We start from the raw sequence: 27,742 nt of genomic DNA on the forward strand, positions 1-27,742 counted from the left end.
TGAGGATTGCTTACAGGCTGTGCAGAATGATGCCAGGCTGGCCCTGTTCAAGGGTGCCCAGCTAAGAGATAAAAATGGGCTGCAGTCCAGTCTGTTTCACTTCTGAGCTATACACCTTGGCACAAAGCTGTGTGTGTCTTTTACTTTAATTCCTACAAAGGCCCCATATGGGCTACCAGTTATCCTCTATGAGGAGACATTTGGTTGTTATTTGGAAAAACCCTGATTAGGGAACCTGTACCATTTGTCATATGACAAATTATATTTTTTATTTCAGATGTGCAGGTGCATGAACCATGTTGAGGATTTTGCCATCTGCCCCTGAAAGAAGCTTGGTCTCAGGTCTCCTAATTAGGTCCTGCTTGTTGCCTTGGGGGCAATAACCTTAGTTTGGACATCTGCTCTGGAGAAGCTAATCTGTCTTAATTCAATGTAGATTGACAGAGCACCTTCTCTGTGCCAGGGACAGTGATAGGTATGGGGGACAAAGAATGCATATGGTGCCATCCCTTCCTCTGGGAGCTCACAGACTGGGGATTATCATCTGGGAAGACTTTGTCTTGCATCAAGTGAAGTGCCTTCTAAATCAGCCAGATGTGGACCTGAATCCTGGGCCCATATTGATTTTAAGGAGTTCCATATTGAGCGGCTCCTCGTAACACTTTCCCCTCATGACAGCCACATTCTTCATTTCTCCTTGTTTTTCCCTCTGAGCCCAGGCTGCCTGAATAATTTCCCTCTCAGCAGCCTCCTAGTTACCCCATTAGCCCTCTGAATGCCTGGCATCCTTCCTGTCCTTGGCCTCTGCCTGGCCCAAGGCCGACATGGGACACATGATCATTCCTATCCATCACTTTGCACTTCCCAAACCAACATGACTATTAATGGCAAAAGGCCCATTGTGCAGAGCCCTTGGCAGATGTTTTTATCCTGGCAAGTCAAGGAGTTCTTTATAACGGTTTATTAAACCATTAAGAAAAACCTCTGTGCACCTAGGTGGCTTGGCAGGAAAAATATCATTGGTGCCTTCAATGAAGCTGGCTAGCTCCTGTGAGGAATAATGTCAAGCTGGAGGGGGTGAAGATCAGGAGAAGGAAAGATTTCAGGGGGTATTGCCAATTACTTGTTTAAAGATTTAACCTCACCCCATAATTAGCCCCATCCTTACCAAGCTGTACACCCCTCCCAGATGTCTCCTAGTTCTGGTTTGGTAGCCCTATTAGTTCTGGAGACATCCAGGGAGAGAGACTGATAAAATGACCAACTACATCACTTTTCTTCTCTGTATCCTGATAAGGGCCTGGGATAAGTTTCCTTTCCTCTAGTCCCACCATCACTCATCCCATGCTAAAGACTGTACCTGGTGAGCGTATTTGTGGAAGATGCTTCCTTGGGAGCCATTTTCCAGAAGACTTGCCTGGATCAAAGGGAAAATAGTCAACATCAAATTTCTGTGGAAGGAGGCTACCTGTCTTGGACAGTGAAGGCACAAGAACCACTCCCCACACCTAGATCTGAGACAGAGGCTTCATCTAGCAATCGAATAAAATTTGTAGGGGAATGGAACACTGGAGTTTGTGGAAGAGGATTGGTTCCAGCCTGACACTGGAGGCTTGGTCTTTCCCCTCTGCTCTGCCCCTTTGAGCTATCATTGGCCCATGATGATGGTGTCTCTTCTCACTGGTCAGTGCTTTAAGGTAAGAAAGGAGACAGAAGTTCTTGGGCATGGGATGTGGTCAAGGAAGCTTGCCAATCAAACCTTTCCACATACCTACCTTTAGTGTTGTAAGGCTGAAATTGCAGCTCGGGTTCCTAGAAAACCAGGGAAACAGTGTGACAAAGGATGAAAAACTCACTATTTAAAGGAGGCTTGAATATGGAGGACACCTTAGGTGGCACTGGACATTTATACCAAGGATCTGAGTGGAAAGACTTCAGCACAGCAGGTCCTGAAGTGGGCAGCCATGATAGTCAGCAGACAGATAAACATCATAACCACATATCTAGTCTTTTGATTGGACATCGTCTGGTCTTCAAATTTTTTATCAAATGGTTCCTTTTCACAACCAAGTACACATGCACAATGACCCCCATTGCCAAGATGGCAGATAAGCTTTGTCTTATGTTCCAACTCTGGTGGCAGAGTGGCTATCTGGCATACTGGACCGAGGCCTCATCCAAGCTCAATTGTAAAGATGGCCATGATGAGATCAATGTCTGCCTCAGGTCCAACAGGGGGTAAGATGCCCAGCAGGGATATGTATTTGCTGATCCCAGTCTTGACCACTGACTTAGCAATGAAGACTCTCCATGATTGGGCTCTGTCTTTCAGGCCCATATTTCACTGTCTCCCTGATGTACCCCACCTTCTGGTCACATTTCAGACAACTGCCAGCCATGCCATGTACCACCTTCCTGTGCATATGGCTGACATCACTTCTATTTCAATAGGCTCTATGCTCACCCACTTCCCTGATTCTGGTCATGCTGTTTTCTTCAACCTGCACTACCTTTTCCTTTAAACATTAGATTATGTTTTCCATCAAGGGATAGCTCAAATGTCATTTTCTCTAAGAAGCCTTCCTCAATCCCTCTTGCCAGATGTGGGTCCCCTTACTCCGTCTTCCCATGTGACTCTGCACTCCCACTGAGCAATGGCCACATCCTGCTCAATAGTCTACTTATTGGTAGAGATTCTCTTGCCACCCTTTGTGGTGGGCTTCTTGCAAATGAGCCCCCCATGTCCCCTGATGCAGTACATGCTGCACAGGATGACACAATGTGTTCTTATAAATTTAAGTGAAATAAAACAGTTTGAAACTCAGAGTTTCTGCACCTGTCATCATCTGGCATTTTCAGGAAGATCCGGAGCAAAAACTCAACTTCTCTGTATGTGGCGATGACCACCACGTAGGTCCCAGGGCTCAGACTGAAGTACTTTGTGAGGTTGCACTTGGTTTTAGAAACTATGCCCTTGACAGCATTTCTGAATTGAGAAAAGAAGGTGGGTGGCAACCTCTTCCAGAAGGGCTGGAACTGGAGGAAACATGAAGATGGTCAGAAAGCCCCTTGTGTGCATACGCCCAGCCCCCAGGAGAGCCCGCCACCTTCCAGACACCACATCATTCACTAAAACAGCATTACAGGCTCCAAAAAGGGTGACACTGCTTACCTGGACTTTCAAAATGCCACAGAGTTCAGACCGTCATTTAATAGAAACACTGACATCACAACGAGTGTAAAAAAAAAGTACGGCACATGGTTTCACCCCATTAAATCCCACAGTAGCCTGGGTTTTGGGGTTTATGTCTCTGCTCATATATAAAGACTTCCATGGAAACTAGTGAAGTTGTTCCAACACTGAATGACTTTTGGAGCCCCAGAAGCCCCTTCCCTCCTGAACCTTCCGCAGGATGCTTTGGACTGTATATAGCACAGCAGAGTTGGACTCCTTTATTCCTTCCATTTCATCTTCCCAGCAGAGCCCTGGAATTTCATCTCATTGGAGAATAATAGGTCCTGATCATTTTCCTTTTATTTCAATATTTTCTTAGAGATAAGACAATAAATATAATGCAGTTCCCATTACCAGATGTCACATACATATTACATAATAAAAACCCCTTACTAAATAAATTTTCCCCAATACAGTCGAGCATGGGGGTTCCATCTAGAATGGTTATGCAGCGTGAAATGATTATTTGTGAGCTCTGCCTTGGGGAAAAACAGGGAGAAAGGGAGAGTTTCTTTTCAGGGGGTGGAGACAGGGCTGAGCTAGGAGATGAGACGGGAGATAGGTCACTGTCCTGGGTGGGCAGAAAGGGCTGGGTGGAACCTCCACCATGACTTTGCTGACACTAACAGTGATCCCAGTAGGTTTGGAGCCTCATTTGCTTGAGCCCTTGTGGCAAAAGCAATGATGGGAACCATTCTACTCCAAAAAGTCAGCACTGCCCTGTGGCTCTGGGTGTGTGTGTGCATATGTGTGTGTGCGCACACATCCATGAGTGTGCACAGAAGTGTGTGTACCTCTTGCAGTCCAGAATTTCTCTGCTTCCCTGCTCGCCTCCCTCCACTGGACTCTTGCAGCCTTTTCCAGGCTCCCTATCTTTCAGAGCAGACTCACTCAGTGGCAGCAAGAAGCATGAGTAGGTGGCATGGTGGTCTAGTGCTCAGAGGACCAGCATCGAATTAACACAGGCCTAGTTGCACAAAGACCTGACCCTGTAGTTCCAGGGATGGGTCTTGTACCTTTTCCTGGGCCGAGTCCCCACTCCTTTCTCCAGCTCTGGGAATTAAAACACTGATCTCTTCCTTGTGCCCGAGTGCCTCCCTTTGAAACCCTTTAAGAAGCTCCGCTTCCATGACCAGGGTGCCCAAAACCAAAATCAGATCCTAAATTCAACTCTGTGGCTAGGCCACTGGTATCAGGGGCCTCCTTGCTGCCTGCTTTCTGCTTGGGCTTCTGAGTATCCCCTGCTTGAAGATGCCCTGTCCCTGACCTCTCTCTACCTATTGGGGCACCCCTGGAAGGCCCAGAGGAGCTTCCCTGGACCCACCAGCATGCTACAGGGACTACCTGTTGGCTGTGACTTCATCTTGCTCCCTCCCTGCCATCCTTGGTCCCACACCTGCCCTGGCAGCAACAGCCCCACAGAGCCCACATGCATTTAAGGAGTCTGAGTGCCTGTAACTCCATCTGTCCTTCTCCATCCTTACTCTTCACTCATCCTGCACCAATGCGGGGCCTGCTTAGGAGAGGGAGCAAATTTGGTTGTAAGAGAAGCTAGATATGCCCTGAAGGTGCATTTGCAGAGTGTGTATCCTGTTTGTGGTAGATCTGGGGGTGACGAAGAACATGAGGCTAAAGTCCCTCTAAGATGCCATTAGCTCTGCTTCTTTTCTTAAGTGGGAAAGAAAGGGCTCCATCAGTGTTATCTACTGGAGGCCAAATGCTTGAGGATAGTTTTGTGGTTCCAGACCCTCTTAGATGTCAAACCAGAGAGCAACTCAAGGGGTCCAACCCCCAGAACAGGACAGCAAACACACGTCCTGCACTGTTGACCTGTTCAGAGATTCTAAGCTTGCATCTGTCACAGGACATAACAAGAATAAATTTGCAGCCACGAAATAGCAAGAGATGTGCCAAAGTTATGGTGTTAGAAGAGGCATAATGCTTTACCGATGCACAGCAACAGAGGCAGGAGAAGGGGCTGAACCGTACCTGAGGGTCGACCTGTGGGGAAGAGAAAGAAAGGCAAACTTTCTAAACCAAACTCAGGGGCAAGCAGATCCCAACAGCCCAGCTCCGGACCCTGCATTCCTTCTTCCTGGGCAGCCAGCCTGTTCCCTGCACCCCCCAGGGGACGGGACCATTACTCATCCCCTGTGCAGAGATGTGAAAGAAAACCTGACCCACTGTAGGTTGTAGGGGGCTCAAGGGGGAAGGAAACTCAGCTCAGCCAGGTGTGGTTACTCTTCACAGCAATGATGATAAAAGAGAAGGGAAGAGAGAGATGTTGACAGGGTTGGAGGTAAGACAGAACCTAGATCAGATGTCAGTTTCTCAACATCAGGAGTTCCAATGTGAAGAAACTTCTTTTATTTCATCATACCACTGAAAGATATGGTGGGAATTTGTTCTAGGCCCCCAGTGTTCGTAAGGAATGTCTGTGTGCATCTGAATTGGGAAATGCCTACTTTTAATCTTGAACTGAATATTGCACTGAGGACACAGCCCTATTTTTAAGCCACTCTGCCATCTGCAAGATGCTTCCGTGTAATGTGTTGGATTGTCACGGTGACCCTGAAAGCAGATACTGAGACCCTGTTTTATGGATGTAGAAATAGTTCCAGCAGTCTAAGTGGCAGAGAAGGGAATAAAGCAAGCTGCTTTGCTTCCTTGGTGATTAAGACCCACCACCCGGCAGTGTCTTCTGCAGTTGGTGTGGGTTTCGGTTCTTTTCCTCTGCTGATCCTGCCTAACACCACCCACCCCAACACACACAACCATGTGTACAGACCACCAGATTTTCCCAGGAAGACTTTTCTGGAGCCCAAGAATGAGCTGGAAGCTCCCAGCTTGGGAGAGCAGCTTTGGGGTGAAGATGAAATGACTTGTCCACCCTTGTCCTTTTTCTCTGTCCTGTCTTCTGTTTGCATACCACCCATGTTTGTTCTGATGCAAGGCAGAGCAGTGCTTCCGTAGGAGTTGGGAGTCATGGGACCATGCCAGGGTAGGAAGGCCGTATACATTAGTCGTGCAAGCAGCACTGCCCACAAACACCATCAGAGCCCTGCAGACTTCTGGAGGTCTACTTGCTGGCATGCACACAGCCTGTTTCTCAGCCAAACTGTGAAAGGAACCCAAGTGTCTCTTGAGCTGCCAAAGACTAGATGGTTCTCTGGTGTTCAGCTCAATCAGGATCCTGTAAGATCCATTGGGACCTCCTGGGAGCCTGAAGAGACCTCAGGTTTGAGTTCCTTTTTAGCAAAGTGTACAGCTGAGAAATGCATCTCTGGTTGAAAAGTAGATAAATGGGCTCAGCAGTGTTTAAAAACAGATAGGATTATGATCTTTCCAGGGCTCCTGAACTGTAAAGACTTTGGGCAAACTGGTTAACACAAGGCTGCTATGATGTCCAGCTCTGGGGCACCAGACTCACAGGTGGCAATGTGAACAGCATCCCCAGTTGTGCAGTGGGGCAGCCCTCTTTCCCTCTGTGGGCTCCTGTCTCTCATCAGAAGAGGGGTGCAGTCCTGCTTGGTGCCCTGAACTATTAAACTATTAAAGCCTGGCTGAGTAGACCAGATGCCTCCATTCCTTCCCAGCCCCTTTCCTTTGTTCTTCCCAGAAATAAGAGTTGGGGGTACTCTGAGGATGAGAATCCTCTCAGAAGGCACCTGAATCATTTGGGATTCTTGGCTGGAAGCAAGAGATACCAATCAGCGTGGGGTGAGCAGAAAGCCATTTATGGGAAGTCTAGAGGATGCAGCTGAGAAAGTGGGTGGGAAGGAGGGAAGACGGCTATGCAGCTGGACACCAGCCCAGGATCTGCCTACACTGCTGCTGCCAGGCCCCAGGATTTGCTGTACATAATCCCTCAGCTGGTTCTACCACTTTTAATGACTTCCTCAAGAGTCCAAACCCAGAGTGACCAAAAGGGGGGGTGGGCAGACATGAGAGGAGCATCTAATTGGACAAGTCTGGCTCACACACCTACCCCATTTGCAGCCAGGGGCTGGGGAGAGAGAGTATTTGGTCTCTTTGGTTGCCACAGTGGGGAATTAGGCCCTGCCTTCTACCAAGTGGAAGAGAGCGTTCAGGTGTCTGGTGGTGAGAAAGATGACAATTGTCCACTATTGCATCCTTAGATGTTCTTTTCCAGCCTCAACAGGTTTCAGGCACCTCAGAAGTACTGTGCCAAACCCCAACAATTTATTTTCCATTGATTTCATGCAAATGGGAAGCAGAAATGGGCTCAGAACAGAACCGAAAGGGCTCTCCTCCTTCTAGAGCCAGAATCATTGTTTTCCTTCAAGCTGGGAGCATCACCAGGAAAGCAAGTGCCTCCGCCTTGCTAAGAGACCCAGACCGGGGACCAGGAGCTCTGGTATCAAGTACCTTCCCTTCTAGCTGGACCTTGGGAAGGTCACTCTTGCTCTCTCAGCTTTGGCTTTCATATCTATAGAAGTAGTGTTTGAAGCGATAAGTGTGAACACGCTGAAGTACACTACCACCATGAAGTCTTCTCATTGGAGTGAACTACAGCCAGGACTCAGGACTGCTCCAGCATGAGCAGAGTACCCAGGATCCCTGCCTGTCATACATGGGTTGACCCATGGTTCTGACTATTGCCTTAGTCTCAGTGAACAGGAATGAAGATTATTCCTAGGGATGCTATAATCAGAGCCCCAGCCACAGAGGCTTGGAGGACATCTGGTGCCCAATCCCCAGCTCTGCCATTAACTCTGACCATATCACTTCACCTTGCTGGGCCTCAGTTCCTTCAGCTCCACTATAAGGACAAGGGATCCTAGCATTTGATGGGTGTGGTATCAGAGTTATCCAAGTCAGTCCATAGAGGGTGTGGAGCATATGATTTAAGAACCATACACTTTATCTTTGGGATGCGTTAATTTGGTGGGGCACCCAGGTGGCTCAGTCCGTTAAGCGACCGACTTTGGCTCAGGTCATGATCTCACAGTTTGTGCATTTGGGCCCTACCTCAGGGTGTGTGCTGACAGCTCAGAACCTGGAACCTGCTTCGGATTCTGTGTCTCCCTCTCTCTGCCCCTCCCTGCTTGTGCTCTCCTTATCAAAAATAAATAAACATTAAAAATTAAAATTATTTGGTAAAGAAGGTGGGAGCAGAGGTATCAGACTTTCTTTAGTAACACTTTTAAGTAGTCTCAAAAAAACAAAAAAAAGAATTCTCCCATTAGCTCCTCCCAGTGGGATGGGTGCAGGCTGGTGGGTGGAAGGATGACCCCTCAGGAGCTGCAAAGGTGGTTGGGAGGGCCATGGGTATGAGGAGGGGAGGCCAGGTAGAGAGAAAAACCTGGCTTTGGATGAGTGGCCAAGCAGATATTTGCAAGCCAACCACCAAGACTGGATTTTGGTCTAAATACAAGAGAAAAACATACCTCCTGGTTTTACATCCAGGATTTATTTTTTCCTTTAAACTCCTCCCAAAGTTTAGCCAATGATTCTCAAACTTTCATGCACGTAAGCAGCACCCAGGGAGCTCGTTACAAATGCAGACGTTCAGACTCCAGCTATAGAAGTTCAGATTCAGAAGGTGTTGGATGGTCCCAGGAATCTGCATTGTTAAACAGTTGGTCTTGGACCAGACTACTTTTTGGATAACAAACATTTGGGCTTGCAGCATACCAGGAAATGCTGACAAGTGACACGGTTCGGAGGTGTGTCCCTCTGTGAACTTGGACTAGCCTGATCTCCTCTCAGGTTTTCCTGTAAATTTAGAGTTGAACCAGGTGAACTCTATAGCCCTTTGGGTTTTATGTCTGAGGTAGTTCAGTGAAATCTCCCAGCCTAGTCAGCTTCTCTCTCTGCACAAGGAATACACAAATGTCCGAAAGAGCAAGCCCCAAAGCAGGCTGCCTTACCTTGAATACCTTGAAGGTTAGTGGAAATTTCTCATCTTTTGCCTTTAAATTTTGCGGCATGATGTTGAAGGACATGACGACATTGTTGTCTTCCATACTCTCTGGCACAGAGAAGATGAACTGCGTGTCCCTCAGAAGTTCTTCTGCATGAGAAAGAGCAGTCACTGGAGCTCAGTTCAGCTCCTATGACTCCCAGATGGGGCCATGTTGGTTCAGAAAGCTCTGGTGGGTTGTATTGGACACTCTGGATTTGGAGACTAAGGGGCAGGCCCCAGGACCCACGACTACTACTTATAGCACAAGCTTCTTTGTTTTGTGAGCCTCTGTCTCTTCCTCTTGAAAACAAGAAGGGGAAGAATATTCCCCACTGGGTGAAATGTTTCTTAAGGTTGAGGGCTATTTTTAATCATAAGTGGAATTTCAGAATCCTCAGGTATGTATGAGCTTACACACTGGCGATAACCATCAGAGCCTGGAAATGATGTCAATCCCCAAGCACCAGGGGAGACAGAGGAAAACAGGCAGAGAGATGGTAATTCATAGCACTCCACTACCCAAGCATGCTCCTCGGAGCCAGGGCAGGAGACAGAAGGAAGGTGAGGACTGTTAGATTCAGATACATGAAAGAATGAAGATAAGTCAAGATAGAGCTGAAATCAATACACATCCGCAGGTTCGGGTCACAACTGGGAAGCTCTGAGAGGGGAATGAGGAGACACAGAGGCTTCCTGTGAGGGCTAGACTACATAATGCGTTCAAGTGTACTTAGCAGTGCAGGGCAGGTGCTCACGCTCTGGCTCCCTTCTCTCTTTCCCTTGCAAAGAATCACTAAGAACAGCCCCAAGGTACCATTTTGGTTAGTTCATTGATATGCACTATATCCAGGGAAGGGGACTTTGGCCCCACAGTCAGACAGATGGGGCTCTGGAAGGTGAATCAGTACATTTGCTACCCAAGTATGACTCAGGAGTTTCTTAGAGTCCATCCATGACCACCAGAAGTGTGAAGATCCTTTAGGTTGAAAACAGGGGCACCCTGGGGTCATTCAAGCAAACCATTCTCAACAGGCAGGTGCTGGGGAAAGGGAATGCTCATGTCTAGGTGCAAACACACCCACATTCACACTCACACATGCGCAAACTTGTTTGTGTAGCTTCTCCTATAGACGGTGTGTGAGCACGCTCAGGTTCATGTTCATAGGGAGCTATTTCACTCATCTGTGTCACAAATGGGGAGCAGGAGGTACAGCGAGACTATGTGACCCTCCCAAGGTCACACTTAACATTTACCTCAGGGGAGCCCAAAGACAGGTTCAGAGGTGCCCACCTCTGAGATCTCAGTATGCTGTTACAGGATGTACCAACCAGCATGGGACAGGAATATTCTCCCTTATGTCTGGATGGGGCAAAGTGATGGTTTAACCCAGGCCCCGACTTTTGTCCAGTGTTGTTTCCACAGCTCCCCACCATTCTGGGTAATGACTGAAGAGTGGTCAGCCTGTCTTTCTGGGAGGCATGTGGAAGTCAGTAGGACAGTGGGAGAGCATGACAGGGCAGGGGAGGCACACTTGAGATTCTCCCACCCAGCCCACCCAGCAACTGTTTCCCTTAGAGAAACACAGCTGTCCCTTTAGGCTGACAGATTCCTCTCCTTTCAAGTTCAGGCTGATGGTCCAGAATCAAAAGCCACTGAGACTTGAAGCCAGGACTGGGCTAGGGCTGGAAGCTTCCATCTGGCAGAATCATTACCAATGTCATCACTACCTGTGGTGTTTCCTGGAACTGCATGGTTCTTAAACATCACTTGGGACCATCTTTCAGGAGGCATGTTTCCATGGTTTAGACTGACTGGAAATTGGTTACATACATATAGGCAGGAAAAGTTGTCTTGGAAATCTCGACATGACATCCTGTTATAAACAGATACACATCATTTCACTGGTTTTATCCCTAGGGTGGGGGTTCCCATCTCCCCACTGTACCTTTGTCAATTCTAGTCTCCATGGACTTACCACTGTCCTACCCCAAGACAAGGGCCTCATTCTGGCTCATTCACTATCAAGTACCTTTCTGTTCCCTCCAGGGGTTGAGAGAATAGGACAGAATAAAATTCTGGGTTCTGCATGTCTCTCTCATGGCCAGAAGGATGGCTCTTGTCTCTCTCTGCTCTGGGTCCTATACACTGTTAAGAAACGCCTTTCCCTTGGTTCCTTTGCCAAATTCATTGCTGAATCAGAATAAAATGGGTTCAATACCTAAAACCCCATCTTGTACTGTGATTACAGTGGAGATATTGGAAATATTTTTCCTTTCTAATTGACATTTGTCTCTCGGCTTCTTAATAACTTAGACCCAGTCTCCTCTTCACACATGCTAAATTTTATTTAAATATGTTATTAAGTAAACCACAAACCTCTCAGGAAATGTCCGTATTATCCTTTAAAATGTGAACACATGGCAGAGAATGGGTTTTTAAAACATCTAGTCCTGCATAGCTGCTGGGCGAGGATACGGATGTCTCACTCAGAACTCTAGAGTCAGGGCTGGGAGATTAATACTGAATTGCTCTTTTGGAAGACTCTGGAACCCCAGGGTGAGACTGTAGGTCCTAATGGGATGGCGTAGAAGATACAGGCATGATAACCAGGCATCCTGGTTTTCAGGAAACTATTGATTTCAAAGGTTTGGTGTCAGTATTCCCTTTTGCCATTAACATTTCCTGGAAGTTCTGATATTTCAGACTGAAATACCTTTCACACAAAGAGAAAGCACACAAATAATTTCCCATCCAAAGCTTTCATGTCTTGGTGGAAAAAACAGTCTCCTTCTACATAGGTCTCTACAAAGCTAATCTCTAGTCTCACAAAAGTGTAGGGAAAGGGGGAGGGATTGAGGGTGTGGGCAATAGTTAAAGTTTTAAAATGTAACTTTAAAAAAAAATACCAAAACTCGCCATCGTCCTTATTCTCATACAGCAGTCTTCTCCATTGGTGGTGGGTTTCCTGCCATTCTGGCGACCTGGGCACACAGAGACAGACCACAGGGTGAGATCTCCCAAAGCGTTTCACCTCGGCAAAACATGCCCCAGCAGAAGTCCTGTCCCTCATTCATTCTGGGGGTGCAGGTGGAGGGGGTCATTCTACCTAGTGAGAGGATTCGGTCATTCTCTGTAGGCTGGTGGCTCCCAAATTGTCCCCAGCACGATCCTCTTTCCTGAGCGTTAGATGGATACATGCTAGGGGCCGTGCCACATCTCCACCAGAGCCCATAGTGATCTGGAAACCAACCTACCCCAAACCGTACCAGTCCTCTGTTTCCTCCCATTGCTCAAGTGGAAACTCAAGAAGCCACTTCCTCGTGCTCCCTGACATCCAAACAATCACCAGATAGTAATGATGTAGGATTCCACCTCTGAAACCCCTCTCAAAACTATCCACTTACTTCCCTCCTTCCTGCTGCCCTCCTAGTTCAGGAAGCCTCATCTCCTTCTTGGACTTCCCACCTCCCTCTCCATTCTGCCATCAAAAAGAATCTTTCTAGAAGAGAAATCAGATTCTGCCATCTCCCTGCTTAAAATACCTTTTCTTCTCAGGATGAAGCTAAAGCTCCCACATCAGAACCTTGGCCTCTGCCTACCTCTCCAGCCCTACCTGAGCAGCTCCCTACTTCCCCACCCACCCCACACTTGAATTCTACCCTTAGATCACAATTGTCCTCATCTCCTTAGTAATACCTGTCCTGCCCCCACCCTGGCCTTCGCCATGAGGCTCCCTCTACCCCGGAGACTCTTCCTCCTTTCAGTCCTTTAACCCAATGTTATTCTTCTTTCCTCCTAAAAGGTACCTCTGCTGGGAAACCTTGACTGTTCCCCTGTGGTGTCTCCACTTCACCTCCAGAGTCAGTGTCCCTCCTTGGGACACACGCGGCACCCTGTACCATTCCTGTCTCAGGACTTAGTGCCCTATGTTCTAGTGCTTGTGGATTTCTCGCTGTCCCTCACTAGACTCCGAGTTGCAGGAGCTCAATGAGCGTCTCTCACCATTACCTGATCACAGGGGCTGGCACAGGCCTTGGCAAACAGGCATGCAGCAGTTCTCTGCTTGCTTAATTTATACAGTTGTCCAGTTCATTGGGATCATGTTTTCCAGAAGCTAGTCCTAGGGTCTGTGAAGGAGGAGGCCCTCACAGGCAGAAGGGAGCAGCTGTCGCTCCCTCAGCCCCCTCCTAGTGGCAGAGACATGCGCATACGCAACAGGCCCCAGAGGCACAAACATGCAATGAATTTATCTCTAGGAGTGGCTTGTACCGAGGGCCTGGGTCAGCTCTGTGCTGGAAAAACAAGGCAGGGACCACCACTCAGACTTCGGGTTTTCAGGCCGAGCCAGTCAGATGTGTTATTGTAAAATGGCAATTTTATAATTAAGTGATAATTTCATTTTCTGCAGTGTGTAAGGGAAAATAAATGTAGTGTAAATCAATATGCTATCGATTCACGCAAGTTTGCCTTTAAGTGTGTGCGTCTGAAATTTCAATTATAGCGGAGATTGGACCATTCGGCTCCTTCTATCCATTTTCACTCCTTAAAAAGTAGGGGGGAAATCGACCACCTGCATGGAGACTTGGCCCTGTTTCTGGTGGGAAATGGTGAGCCTAAACGCAGCCGGTGTGTGATCCTTCAGAGTTAGTGTGGCCAGGTGTGCTCCCGTTCCCTGCTCTGTACACGACTCCCCTGTCAAAGGGCCTTTACAAATCCTGTGCCCATAGGGTGTAAATCCAAATTTATGAGGTGGCATTGGGCTCTCTGGCCCCAGCCCCCAGCATTTCTTTTCCAGGTTCTGCTGCCGCAGGCCAGTTTGCTCACCCCAAAGAACACACTGTAAGTGATCCCAGCTCAGCACAAGGTCTATACTTCCCCACCTTCCTGGTGACCTCTTCCCAGGTGAGTCATGCTTTTTTTTTTTCTGTTTGAGTTCCAGTTCGACTCTGTGAAGCTTGCCCTGAACATGCCAACCCGTGGGAAGCTTCTCTTCCCTAATCTCTGGTGCCCCTTGCTGCCTTCACTGCTCATGAGATATTTAGCATAGGGGATGTGGGCAAATTATCAACTCAGTTAAATCTGTTGCCTCTTCTCCTATGCAAGGCACATGTGTCATTGACGTGTGCTCTTCCTTCACTACAACCTCAACAGCCAACCCAGAATCAGGGATTCTGCCAGTCACAACACCCCTGGGCCATATTGGCAACTTGGGGTAATGACTGAGAAGAACTGGCAAAGGCCAGAGGTTAAGATTTACCCTGGGGGAGGAAGGAGGCTACCCCAGGGAAAGAGGAATGAATAAAGGCAAGATAAAAGGAGAAAGGGGAACAGAGAGTAAAAACACAACGCTCTCCAGTGGTTCCTGCTGTTGCAAGTTCATCCCCCTTCTGCTGAGGGGATTCAGCAGCCCTGTTCTCCAGGGGGCATCTGAGACCCACCAGGTTCCTTCTATGAATCCATGTTGCTTATTCCCTCCCTCCCGCCTGCCCCCCCCCACCCCAATGGATATTAATCTTATGTTTGCCAAGTGCCCACGTGAGCTGGCACACGCCAGCTGTTGGGGCTCAAAGAGGATCAGAGTGACCCTTGCCACAGACCAGCCTGTGGCATCATGCCAGGTTCTGGGCAGCCAATAAGCAGGACAGGGACACTGGCCAACTCTGTGTTTGCCTTCCAGAACGCACTTCTCAGTGTATTGGTTTTTACTGCTCATTGGGTCCTGTTCACCTGTTTGTCTGAATGCTTTGCATTTCCTTTCAAGTCTTCCTCTCTTTCCCACCACTTCCCCTCCCCTCGCCCCTTGCTGGCTGCCTTGGGAGCAGGTAACCTGTCACTGAGTGACCTATCACTGGCCATCTCATTCTTAATCGGCAAGGGGGTGGGGACCAAGGATCAGTCTTCTTGGCAGCTGAGAAATGCTAGCCTCGTTCCAGGGAACCACTGGCCACAGAGCTGGTCCCCATTGGCCAGCCAGGTCAAGAGAGTAGCTGCCTGCTACATAGCCAATGGGCATCTGACACTTACCTCCATTCACTTCTATGAACAAGGTTGAGTCCAGACATCAAGTGGGAGTCCAGATCAGTAGGGAGGATGGACAACCCAGGTGGCCAGATCTTTGGCTCAGCTCCCCAACTGCCCCCCAAAATGAAGTCTTTTCTGCATGGTGTCATCAGGATCAGAATCACATGGGATCCCTTTATGGGATGAGGCTCCTCCTCTCCATCTCTCTCTGCCGATAGAACTTGGCTTCTTTCCTACTCCCTCCCCAACCCTCAAAAAAAAAACAAAACCTAATTCTGGGTATGTGGGTTCACGGCGCTGGACTGTAACCTTCTGGGGGATAGATACTGGGTCTTGTCGTCTATACATATCCCACAGTACACAGTGCACTTACTGCAGAGGGCACACAGTCGGTGTCTAATAGATGCCTGGTGAATGGCATCATGGGAATATGAGTTGGGCCCACAGCTGCACACCGGTGTGAACCAGACAGGCCTGCAGTGAGATCCACAACAGGGGAGACAGAGGCCACCCTCTGGGGGCGGGATGTTCTCTGCATACCAGATCTTCAGGAAGGGTAGAGACAGGGTTTCAGAAGCCATACCCGTCCGCCCAGCGCCCTCTCCATTCTGTGTTGCCCCAGGGGTTCCACAGGCGGATAAGATCCTCCCAGCTCCCCCGGTACTGAATCTGCAAAGAACAGAAAAAGAAACTCTCAGGGCTCTCCAGCAAAAGTCAGCAGAAAGAGGGGATATGAATGCAGCTGCTTTTTACCTCCAAGGACTAATTTAACTTCTGACCTCATTTGGCTGCAGCCAGAAAAGAAAAAAATTGAAAGGAAAAAAAAAAATCAATGTGTCTCTGCTGCCTACGTGGGGTGGGAATGAGGGAGGAGGAAATGGCCCCTCTCTCTGCTCAGCACCTCAAAGGGTGCGCACAGCTTCATCATCCCGTATCGGTGCCTCCTGGAATGTGGGCTGAGACGTCAGAGCAGGTCAACAGCATGTGGTGCTACAGAGGGGACAACCTGATGGGTCCCCAGCCTCCTGCAAGTCCCGTCCCCACCGGTCTCTCCATTCGACAGACAAGGCTATTTCCCTGCCTGCGGCCCACAGGCAGCTGTGCCGGGGTCTCCACGGTGTGGTCCTGAGCGACGATGTGGAGGCGGCAGACCAAGCAGGAGCGGGATGGCCTGGGGGGCAGGAGAGCCCCTCATAGCTCTTCTCAACCTGCACCCTGGCACTGCCCCAGGCCCCCATCACCCGGCCTCTGCCAGCACCTCGATGGGCTGAACTTCTCTTCCTTCCCCAGGCACCTCCTGGTCACCAGCTCCCAGATACGGAGGCCAGCACATGTGCTTCTTCGGGCCACGGAGGCCAGAGGGCAGGACCGTTGACAAGTTACAACGGAACAGTTCCAACCCTTTGAACCTACATTCCCAGATCCAGAAGCCCTCGGCCTGGTGGGGGGAATTAAAGCATGGTGCTGTTGTAGGCATGACACTGATCTGTGCTAAGGTCGTCTGTGGAGGCCAAGGCCTGCAGGGGTGAGAGAAGGGCCTCACTTGCTCAGTGGTTCCAGGTCAGAGGCGGCGGACAAAGCCAGAGTGCAGGGTCACCATATGGAAAAGAAATCCGCATGTGAAGCCGGGCTGGGAGCCAGGTGCCGGCTGAGAGCATTACATCCTTCACCCCTCACCCCTACCCCCTGCAGTGGATGTTTATAGAACCCTCGTCTTGCACAGGAAGAAACGGAACACCAGAGAGGTTAAGCAACTTTCCCCAGGCCACAGAGTAAGTGGCAGAAGAATTCTCACTCCAGCCACTGTCAGTCTCCTAAGCCCAGGCTCCTGATTTGGAGATGGGAGCAGATAACGGCTTCAGCAATCCAGGGCCAGCCCACTCTCTGGTGGGGCCACAACCCTGACCTCGCATCTCACCCCTGGGTCACCTGGCCATGGCCCATGTCATCACCGACAGGGCAGTGCCATGAAGGAGCAACGCAGTGAGACAAGGGCCAAAGAACTTGGCTTGGAGAAGGTTCTTTTCCATCCACTTCTATCTGGCTGGCGCCGTAGGGGAAGGTGCTTTCGTTTTTAATGCCACATGGGAGAGGAGAGGCTCCTGGCACATGCTCGGGTTTCCCACCCCTCTCTGTCCCACCCCTAGGCACTCTAGGCTTTGCACACACAGTCGATTTATTAACTGGCAGTGCCTGATGGAGCAAGGGCATGAAAAATGGTTGCCCGGTGGCCCAGAAAGCTTAATGAGCCACCCTCAGTGCCTAACATAGTCGGGGCTCAGTTGGGCACAGGGGAGACGAACGGCCAGTGAGTGGAAGGAGCCGTAAGCAGGGCTAAATGAGGCATGCCGATAAACACTCACCCCCTTGCCCAGGGGAGGCAGCGCGGAGCTAGGTGCATAATAAAATATGCCAATCTCATTTATCTTCCTGTGTCCCGCCCGGAGGAGGATGAGCAGATTAAAAAACACACTGCATTTATGGGCTGGTTTAATCTTAGCACTTGTGGTCAGTTGTCACCTCCTCTTTCTGGAAGAGAAATCTTTAACCAAGTCAAGTTCCTGGGCCTTGGCAGGGAGGCTCAGGAGTCACACTCAAGGCCAAGGTCACAACTACCTCTGAGAATGAGCACTTGTTTCATTCTCCTGGCTACTTACTATACCCCTGGCCCTGGTCAGTTCCCTCAGAAAGGGTATCCCTGGGTGAGAGATGACCCACGTTATCTAGTGTAGGATAATATTGCCTCATGTGTATTCTATTAAATGCTAGTTCTGCAAGCTGTTAATAATTCTTCTGAGAAGTGGTTTCATGATTAATGGTAGATTAAGACCAAGCTGTCCCTGTATCGTCAGTACTGGCCTCCTTAGAGCCTTTAACATGCTAATATCCACTGTGAATCTCCAAGGGGATATAGTGAGCAGCATTTCCCAAGGGTATTTGGAAAACTGCTTTCACAGAGGATCTCACCAGGCTGGACTCCTTGCAGCACATGCTAGGAGGTGTTAGCAGACCCTGAGTGGCAGGAGGGGAGGGAGGGGCAGGGGGGATGGACCATCCAGGACAAACAGTTTGATGGCCAACACTAAAGGGGAGGTGTCCTGTTTAGACCACTCACTGTGCTATAAGAACAACTCCTAGTGTATGCTGTGGGGGAGCCAACATTCAGGCTATGAACAGAACCATCAGGAGCCCAAACCCTGATTCCCGTATTCACCTGTATGGGCTTAGCCCTAAGTGTTCACATGGTCACTCTATAACCTGGCAGTCACTTTTATCCCATGCCCAGCTCTGCGGGGACACACATTCCACGGCCACCTGGACCTCTTAATTCACAAGTCCCTTCTCCCCCGTGTTCAAAGGAGAAACATAGACTGTCTCCATGTATAAATGGCCTTTTCCAGGAGTGGCAGAGACAGCATGCAGGTACCATGGCTCCTTCATTCCATGCCCAGCACCGATATCATTCTTCGATCACAGCTTTTCCACTAAATCTGGAAGCAGTGCCACAGTCTTGTTCACACATAATCCAAGCAGCACTGCCAATGGATCCAGGTTGGCACACGAGAAAACCGATTTGCTACCCGTAGCCTAGACTTTCCACACCTGGGACAGGGAGTCATGGGAAGCAGAGTGTCTGTATATGGCCTGGAGTGACGATGGTACTGGCCGTCCCCACTGAGAATTCTGAGACAGCCTTGGGAGAATTCAGGGGAGGAGAGTCTGGGGCTGCTGCGTCTAGGATCTCTTCTGGCCAGGGTTAATCAGGACAACCTCCTCTTTGCTTGTGGGAAGAAATGGATTTTGAGCTCCTCGTATACATTCTATGATGGAGGCGGAGGTTCAGTGACATCATCTTCACAGGCCAAAGACAGATGCATTCATTCACTCATGCAAGTGTACTCATCCATTAATCCAATGAGCATTTATTAGGTACCTACTGTCTCCCAGGTGCTGTGCAGAAGAAGCATTTTGTGATGGATCTCCTTAAGGAGAAGAGTATAAGGCAGGAGATACTATCTCTGTTTTGTGGAACACTTGCCAAAACACAAAACGATGAAGCAACTGACCTAGGTCCCTGGACAGGAGGTGGACGGATACAGGGAGAAGGAAGGCAAATGTAAGAAAGCATGCCAGAAATAGAACCCGACACCATACATTTTATGGCTCATAAATACCTGTGAAAAATGTACCCTGGAGCTTGGAACACTGTCTCTCAGGGCCCAGAGGACATCATCAGACCCCATGAGTTGCGGGAAATAGAGAAGACCGGGGAACTTGTGTGGGAAATCACTGTGTGTGGGAAACTACACAGCTGTGTGATAAGCACAGAGGAACTGAGGAGACATGGTGTCTAGGCCCAGCCATTTCAAGTAGCTGTGTTAACCCTGACCTTCCCTTCACAGGCCTCAGCTTCTCAATTATGGATGGAGGAGGCTGGACTTTAGCAGTGTTTTCCAGACCAAATGATACTGCACGCAGTAATCACATATACTTTCTTCCACCTAAAGTCAGTTTCTGCATCAATGGGAAGAACTGTGCTCCTCCTCTGCCCCCCCCCCCTTTTCCATGGGAATAAAGTCTAGCTGGGCATATGGCGGCCTAGCTAGAGAGTATGTTTCCCAGACTCCCTTGGGCCTCAGTGTGGCACTTGGTTGATTTCGGACTAATGGGATCTGAGAGGAAATGGTGTGTGTGTGTGTGTGTGTGTGTGTGTGTTCTGTGATGCGTGCTTCTCTATGGATGTATAACTGTCCCCTGGTCTCTTCCCTGGCTGGGAGAGGAGGGACTTGGAGCAGCTGCCCTGGGCTCACGGGTAAAGGCCCCATGTTGCAGGTGACAGAGCCACCTGTCAGCTCTGGGTTTGCCCACTTACCTCAGAGAGAAATGAACCTTGTTTTAGCCCCTGTATTTTGGAGTGTCTTTATGGTAGCAGTTTAGTCGGCACATAACAAATAAAACCCTTTCAGAGCAAAACTTGCCCCAGTCAATTGGGTGGCTCATTCTGTTTTCCTTTGGGGCTAATCCCACAGTCTAGCTAGACACTCAGCCTGCCTGAGATCAGGTCAAGAATGGCAAGATCGCTAGTAGGCATCTGGGGATAAAGATGCCGGGCACCAGAGTTTCTGGATGAATAGAAGGAATATTCGAGGCTGTCCACATTGAGCTTGCTGAAGGCATGTGATGCTGACGCCTGCTTAGAGGAGCAAGAAAACAGGGCTCAACCCCCGGAAGCCTTACCCACTCGGCTCCGGTCACTGTGTAGGCATGCTGACTCACCAGGCCATCTTCCATTCTCCTGGCCTCACCTGTCGGCTTCAAAGGATGAAAGCAGACCAAGCATTAAGCATTCACAGGCTCTTCAGAAAAATAGAAAAGCACAATTCAATCAGCAGCTAAGCTGTGGCGGGATGAAAAGCATCCCACTGACTCACACTGGAACGGCATATGTTCTTGCAACTCTTTTCTAGAGAGGCAGAGTTTGAAGGCTGCTGGGTGGTTGAGGCCCCAAGCATTTCGTACCTCAGGAGACTGCCCCATTACTGATAGAACCCCACTGAGTCCCAAGGCTGACCTGGACTGTGTGCTCCTCCAGTCACTGGTCACCAATGACACACAGCACAAAACACATCGGTGGGGCATTCTGGGGGAGTTGGGAATACCCACCACCCCCGTGCCATGAGTAACTAACTGGGATGCAAAATGCATATTAGTTTTCAGGCGGCATTTCAGATTGGGGGTGTGTGACTCAAAGCTCATGTGTTTACAGGGTAAAGGAAACATCCTCACGGATAGGGGGCTGGCTGTCTCAGAATAGACTCCAAAATAATTTGGAGGATCACCCAAGCTTTTCAAAATGGGACACACTGACCTTGGGATGCTGTCTTTGGAGCCGGTGAGAATCAAAGAGCGGCCCAGTCACTCCAGACCCCACTGCTCACATGAAAGCACTAGGTAAAGGCTTTGGAGTCAGGCAGCAGCATCTGAACCCTGATCAGCCACTTGCTGGCTGTGTGATGGTGAGTGTTTTACTTGGCTTCTCTGAGCGCATTTTCTTCTTCTGTAAGTGAATTCTGCAACCCCTCTCCCAGAGGGAGGGCTGCTGTGAGGATTCAATCAGGCGGCCTCAGTGAAGGATGGTCTCCATGCTCTGTGATGTCTGCTTGGCCATGCCCCTGACTACCTGAATGGGTTGGTGGCTGGACATTCCTGGGCGAGGAAGGGCTCTACCCAGTGTCGGGAGTCTACTCACCGAGGCCGGGGTGCCGCAGGTCACCAGGGAGCCTGCCTTGGCTGCTGTCTTCAGCATCATCACCAGGTCAGAAGGAAAGGAGTGCAGGTCGATGCCGGTGACCACCCCTCCTGTGAGGTCCACCAGGGCATCAGGAAGGAAGCCGTAGTGCAGGTTGAGATAGGACCCACGAAACCTGGGAGGGGGAAAGTCACAACCGCCCCTGTGGCGACTTTGGTGAGATGCGCCAGGCAGGGAGGTTGCCCACCTGACATCCGCATATTACCCAGAGAAGGAATGCCTGATCTGCACCTGCACTAGGGCCATCTGCCTTCCATTCACTAAGATGGCGTTTCCAGCAAAGTGCCACTGTCCTTCCCCTGCTCAGCTGAGGCTGGGCAGCCTCACAAGCAGCAGTATTATGCAGAGGTCAGAAGTGCAGGTGCTGGAGCCACAGGGCAGGGGCTGAATCCCAACCTCTCCTTATATTTAACCGCTTAACCTTGGACAAGTTATTTAACCTGGCATGTGGCAAGCCCTCAATAAACACTGGATATTCTGGTGATGAATGTCCACTGTTTCCTGTTCAGTTTAATGATAGTGGTAAGTACTCATGTGAGGGATACTGTGCTAGGCACAGGCTGTTCAAAGATGGGCAACCCCCTGTCCCTGCCCTCCAAGAGCTCAGCCAATGACCCTGATGCCTGCTGTGGCCACACGCAGCCTCTGTTCTCATGTAGTGTGAAGCATGGTCCAGAATTCCTACTCTCAGGACTAACCCACTCATCCCAGGATCATCAGGGATGTTAGTCAACTTGACTGAAGGTAACACAGGTGAGGACAAGTCCTACATAACATGACTTCAAAGCAAGCCACCTGGAACCCTCGTACATGTTCTGTAAAGCACTTCTTCCCACTCTTGTGTGGGGTTTCTGCCCCTGCCCAGGGTTATCACCTCATTTCACTTCCTCCCCATTATCCCCCAAACCTGAGTAGCCCCAGTCACTCACTAGAGAGGCTGACAGATTCCAAATTCAAGAGCCAAACCACTCGGGTTCAACTCCTGTCTTCCCCTCTCATGAGCTCTCAATCCTGGGCAGGAAGCTGAGACTTTCCAGGGCTCCCCTTGCTCATTGGGGAGTGGGCATGTAACAGTCCCTGCCTCGATGGGCTGCTGTGCCCCTTCTGCCAGTTCTTGCATGGATGACATGCACAAAGTATCTGGCTTGCAGAGTGCATGCTTGTTCCATCACTATCAGGCACAGCAAGGCCACCCTCGCTCTGCTTCTACCTCCACAACTGTTACTTCTTTGCAACAGCCCTCTGCCATGGGGACATTTTCCTTAGAATGTCTACTTTCTGCCCTTGGGGTTCTGTTTGCTATGAGAGTGAGTGGATCATCTTGGAACAGAGAAGAAATGCCTGAGGGCCCAGGGAGAGCTTGGGGAGGAACACACCTCTGAGTTTATCCAGGTAAGGACAGTGGGATGGGCATTCCAGGGAGGAAGAATCCCCGAGCCAAAAAAGCATGGTGGAAGGGAGCCAGTGATGGTGCTCCTGGAAGAGAGGCTAGATGGATCACTGAAGCAGGCCAAACAAGGGCAGAATTGTTTTGAGAACTCAAGTTCCTGTCAATGGGGTCAACCGAAAAGGCTCCCAGGGAACCCTAAAATACAGGCAATGCAAACCCACAAAGGACATGGAGCTGAGGCCACGCAGGGAGTGGGGAGAAGACCCTGCCTTCTGGTCTCAGAGCTGCCCAGTGGGAGACTTCCTCACCACTGCCCCTGTCACTCAGTCTTCTCACCAGAGACCTTCTCTTCTGTCCCTGGAGGGATAAGCCAAGGCCAAGCCCCTCACAAGCTGGTGGCAATGTGGGGAATCTCTGACCATGGCTTTCTTTCTCGTCCTGTGAATCAGGGAGGGGGTCTGGGTCTGAGATCTTCCCTGCTGCTCCTCCAGGGGGCCTTTAGCCTTCCCTTCCTGGTCCTTCACTTGGAAACATTAAGGTTGACTGGGTAGGCTTGTGGGGTCCTCCAGACCCTCTTATCTCACTATATCTCCGCCTCTGCCACTGGGCGTCACTCAGAATTCACATAAGTTCGCTTCAGCAAATACATGTCAAGTAGCCAGTCAAAGCAGGACAACGTCCCAGGCACAAATGCCACGGAGGGCTTAAAAGAGTCTTTTTATAAAAGAAAGCTCTGGATACACAGAAGGGCCCTTCTACAGAAACTGCCATGTGACAGATTGATCTCAACTCGTTAAAACTGGTTCTTAATCTTATCTTCCTATCTCCCTAGACTCTTATCTCTGGGGTATTTACTTAGTCAAATTCAAAGTCTTATTCAATGACCTTATTCAATTCAAAGTCAAATTCAACGACCATTATCAAAGGGTCATGCCTAGTTGGGGCTGAATGCCTGACTCTTGATTCCCCACATGTATTCTGGCTCTGGGTCCTAGATTAGGAGGGGCTTTGCTGAAGGTACTGGAAGTTCACAAAGACTGAGGTTCTGGAGCCCATTCTAGAACTCACCAGTGTCACCTCTCACACTGCAACAGCCCCATCTAGATGCCCTCAAGAGCCCTCTCTGGCTATAAACAGGGCTGCATCAGAGCCATTCCAGAAAAGCAGCCCAGGCCCTGTCCTGATACATTGGCCCACTGCTTTGGTGTCTATGGGCCTCCTCTGATACCTTATACTTACACCAACCTACAATTGCCACAGAGATACTCAATGCATGGGGAGGCCAGCCGCCCCTCTCTCACTGTCTCTCCACCATGTCCACAAAGCCTGTCTCAGCAGAATCTGGGTATTTTGACAAGGAGTTATCTCTCTGCTTCACAAACATGAGCTCACGAAGACTGCTGATGCTTCAGAAACATGGCAACTATTCTTAGACCCCTTTGCTGACAGGAAACAGAAAGGGAAGAAAGATAGAACTGTGTTCACCACACCTGTCATTACACCTTGTCACCTGAGCCCAGGAATTCTGAGAGCGTCTTGTTCTCGTCTCTGTGCTTCAGCTTCATTTGGGGGAAATGCCTATCTGCCCAGCAATGCTAGGAAAGAGGGATGAATTTAGACATCTAAATCAGAACCAGAAAGGATGCTGAGATGCTGTGACTCTTAATTGCCAAGATTCCATACAGGATGATATGCAGCCTATCAGATCTTGTCCCGCAATCTCCTATTTTATGACTTCTGGGGACAAAACCTTGCCAACATAGATCTGACTCAACCGATTCGTTTCCAGACTCCCCAGTTGCAAGGAGAGTTGAAAGTTTAGAATGCATGTGTTCACTGGCCTACATTCTTGGCGGGGGAGGGAAGGAGGGTCATCTCCATCTGGACGAATGCGTTCTCCATGTTTGTGCTGTGGTAATTGTGTGCCAGACACTGAGTCCCAAAGAAGCAAAGAGACAAATCTTTTTCCTGTAGAACTGACAGCCTCAAGGGATGATGGAAAAGCACACAACAAGTGGAACACTTGACCTTGGGCTGCTCATTTCAGTGTTCTGAGCCTCAGTTTCCTCATCTTTCAAAGAAGGAGGTAGGGCTCGAGACTGACAGAGGTCCCCTCCAGCTCGGATAGCTCAAATTCTATTGTGCTCACTCCTGCATTCTATGATTTCCTTCTTTGGTTGGAGGGGAAAGCTTTTAAACAGCTTACTAGTTTGAAACATTTTATCCTCACTAGATTTCTTTAGGCAGTAGAATGTGGATTCTGGGTCCACTTTCCCATTTTCTTTTCAAGCTGAATGATTGCTTTAGGTTGACTGTTAACAAAATGGGGTCAAAGTCATCATTTCATTCCACAAGGTTTCTAATTCTCCAAGTGAACTGGCATGCTCCCCTTTTCACATAAGGGAAAAGCAAAGCCCTGAAGTGGGGAGGGCTGAATCCACAGTGGAAAGAAATGGCAGTGTTTGCGTAAGTCACTTAGAAGCAAATTAACCTCCCTAAACATATGGATTGGTTCAACAACCTTGGCTGTTATCTCGGATTCATTCTCAAATGCTAATGAACAGCTCTTCTTGACACTGGAAATGAGCAACAGCTTTAGTTTTTCACAAGTAGGCTTGACAAAAAGAATGCAAAAAAAAAAAAACCCTCTTGAGATGCATGGCTGTTCAGATTGTAACCTCCAGAAGGGTAGGGACTGGGGTGGTCTGTGGGGTTGTTGGCATCCTCATGGCGTAGGACTGAACTCAACAGGGTCTTCAGTCTTCCTAACTGATGTGCCTGGGTCAAATAACTGAAAACCCCAGCAGATTCCAGCTAGTGACTACCATCACATCACTATTTGGAATTTTGGCTTCCCAATCTGTAAAACGTGGTGGGTCATGGTGATCTTTGGGGAACCCGATTCTATGACACTCCAGTAATTCATTTGCTCCTGAAAGTGATGGTCCTTTTGTCCCCTAGCATTGATTTCTAGCTCTGATGTGTCCCTCACTTGTAGGTCTCTATGACAGTGACATCTTCCATACAACATACAGTTTTGCTCACACCTATTGAAGCCAGTCTCAGAGTCTTTATCCTAGTTCCAAGCACAGTGCCTGGCCTATGGTTAAATGCCTAATAAACATTGTCTGAATAGATGCAACTCAAAGAGGCTAAATAAAACGTATGAATTGGGGTGTTTATAAGTCATTGAGCTTGTTAACACTAGAAGGTAGTCTTTGAATCATGGTTCTTGAACCATATAATAAACAGCAATTCCTGCCCTGTCCCCCCCATACAGATACAATCTCATAGTGGCCATTCCAGGCCCCCAACTGCCCCACCTCATTTTGAACTGTCCTGCCCCTAGGTCTCCGCTTAAATCCTTCCAATAGTTGGGAATAACTTCCAACATGTCCCCTTTCTCCTTGCTGAAATTCCACCCATCCTTCAAGGCCTCACTCAATGCCATGTCCTCTATAAAGTCTAAGCCTGACTCTATGAGTCAGAAAGTCGATTGTTTTCTTTCTCTGTGCTCTGATCAGACTTTGACCTGATATTATATTTTATTTGGGCTCTTATCCCAGCCCTTGAAATAATAGTGTTGTTAGTACATATCTCTGTCCAGCCTTGCCCTGCCCACTCCTTGTTAAGTGCCTCTGGGTTCCTCCTGTGGCTCCAACAGAGCCTTGCATACAGTGATTGTTTATGAAGGATGCCCAGCTAGGTGGCAAAGGCTCTGATGCTCCCAGGGAATCATGTCATTCAGCAGAGCTGCCAAAAGTCCTGGGGCCAGCTGCTGTGGAGCATCCATCAGGACAAGCAGCTGGGCAGGTAAGGCCAGCATCGAGGCCCTGTGCTGAGGGGTGGGCCATCCTTACTTGGCATAAGCTTTCTCCAGCAGGCAGGGCCAAAACTCTTGGTTGTTGTTGCGAGGATGCACAAAGAGATATTCCCTGTTGAGGATAGGCAGGCGATCATCAACCACCACTTCAACCCACTGGCCACACTGCCAAAACTAGAAGAGAGATGAATATATGCCTTAGTAGAGCTGCGGCAGAAGGGAGCTCCAGGACCCCTGACCCATGCCAAACAATAACCACTGTCACCACATAACCTCCCCAGTATAACAACAAACTCTATCCAGAACAAAATCCCAGCTGAGGTCAGTGGACAGGGGCCTGGCATGTCGACTTCACTGGACAGATGAGTCACAGGCCAAGTGAGTCAAAGAAAATACATGCTGAGAGGAAAGAGACTTGGGTTTTTGTTTTACTTTGCTACTAACTCTGGCCTCACTTTGGCGGGTCCTTTATGAGCTTCAGACACACAAGAGACTCTCCAAGTATATCTTGGGCACAAAAGGGCAACACAGGGAACAGTTGCTGAATAACAAGGAGAATGGTAGATACAGAGTATTGTAACGGGGGACAGGAAAGCCTACCAGGGGCTAAAGGCTTGAGGGAGCCAGCAGGATTTAAGCAGGTGGCAATTAGGTAGGAAAGGCATCCCAGATGGCAAGGACAGTGTGGGCAAAGGCCCAGAGGCCAAATGATGAAGACTGCTCTGGAGGACTGAGCAGTGAGAGCCTCGCTCTGGCCTTCCTCAGCTCATGTGAAGATGGTCCTGCCATCAGAGTAGCAGAAATCAAACTGGCTAGCACTGCTACTGCTAAGAGCACAAATGAACCAGATGGTTCTCTCCAAAACAGACTGCTTTTATCTTCAGTGTTCAACTCTTAATGGTTCACCTGGGGACATGACCAAATGAGGAAAATCCATAACAAAGCCAGCCTTTTGGAGTTTCTTGGCTGGTCTCCCCTGTGCTGGATAAGCAGCAGGGCTTCCAGCTTCAGGCTTGAGTCTTGATGAAGGCAA

The 27,742-nt window shown here is 49.2% G+C and overlaps 1 protein-coding gene across 1 annotated transcript in view; it reads right to left on the bottom strand.

The window, feature by feature from the left end:
• The window catches only part of CAPN13 (calpain 13), a 62,481-nt gene that overhangs the window by 19,659 nt on the left and 15,080 nt on the right, over nt 1-27,742 (bottom strand). Inside the window, exons 4-14 of the mRNA XM_058682954.1 lie at nt 26,747-26,883; nt 21,437-21,611; nt 20,425-20,499; nt 15,770-15,855; nt 12,072-12,146; nt 10,893-11,038; nt 9,130-9,272; nt 5,225-5,236; nt 2,837-3,036; nt 1,776-1,812; nt 1,361-1,417 (exon numbers count right to left, since the gene is read on the bottom strand). Coding sequence (XP_058538937.1) covers nt 1,361-1,417; nt 1,776-1,812; nt 2,837-3,036; nt 5,225-5,236; nt 9,130-9,272; nt 10,893-11,038; nt 12,072-12,146; nt 15,770-15,855; nt 20,425-20,499; nt 21,437-21,611; nt 26,747-26,883 — 1,143 coding nt within the window. The remainder of the gene's footprint in view (nt 1-1,360; nt 1,418-1,775; nt 1,813-2,836; nt 3,037-5,224; nt 5,237-9,129; nt 9,273-10,892; nt 11,039-12,071; nt 12,147-15,769; nt 15,856-20,424; nt 20,500-21,436; nt 21,612-26,746; nt 26,884-27,742) is intronic.

This window comes from Neofelis nebulosa, chromosome 9 (assembly GCF_028018385.1).
Source record: "Neofelis nebulosa isolate mNeoNeb1 chromosome 9, mNeoNeb1.pri, whole genome shotgun sequence".
Lineage (NCBI taxonomy): Eukaryota > Metazoa > Chordata > Mammalia > Carnivora > Felidae > Neofelis > Neofelis nebulosa.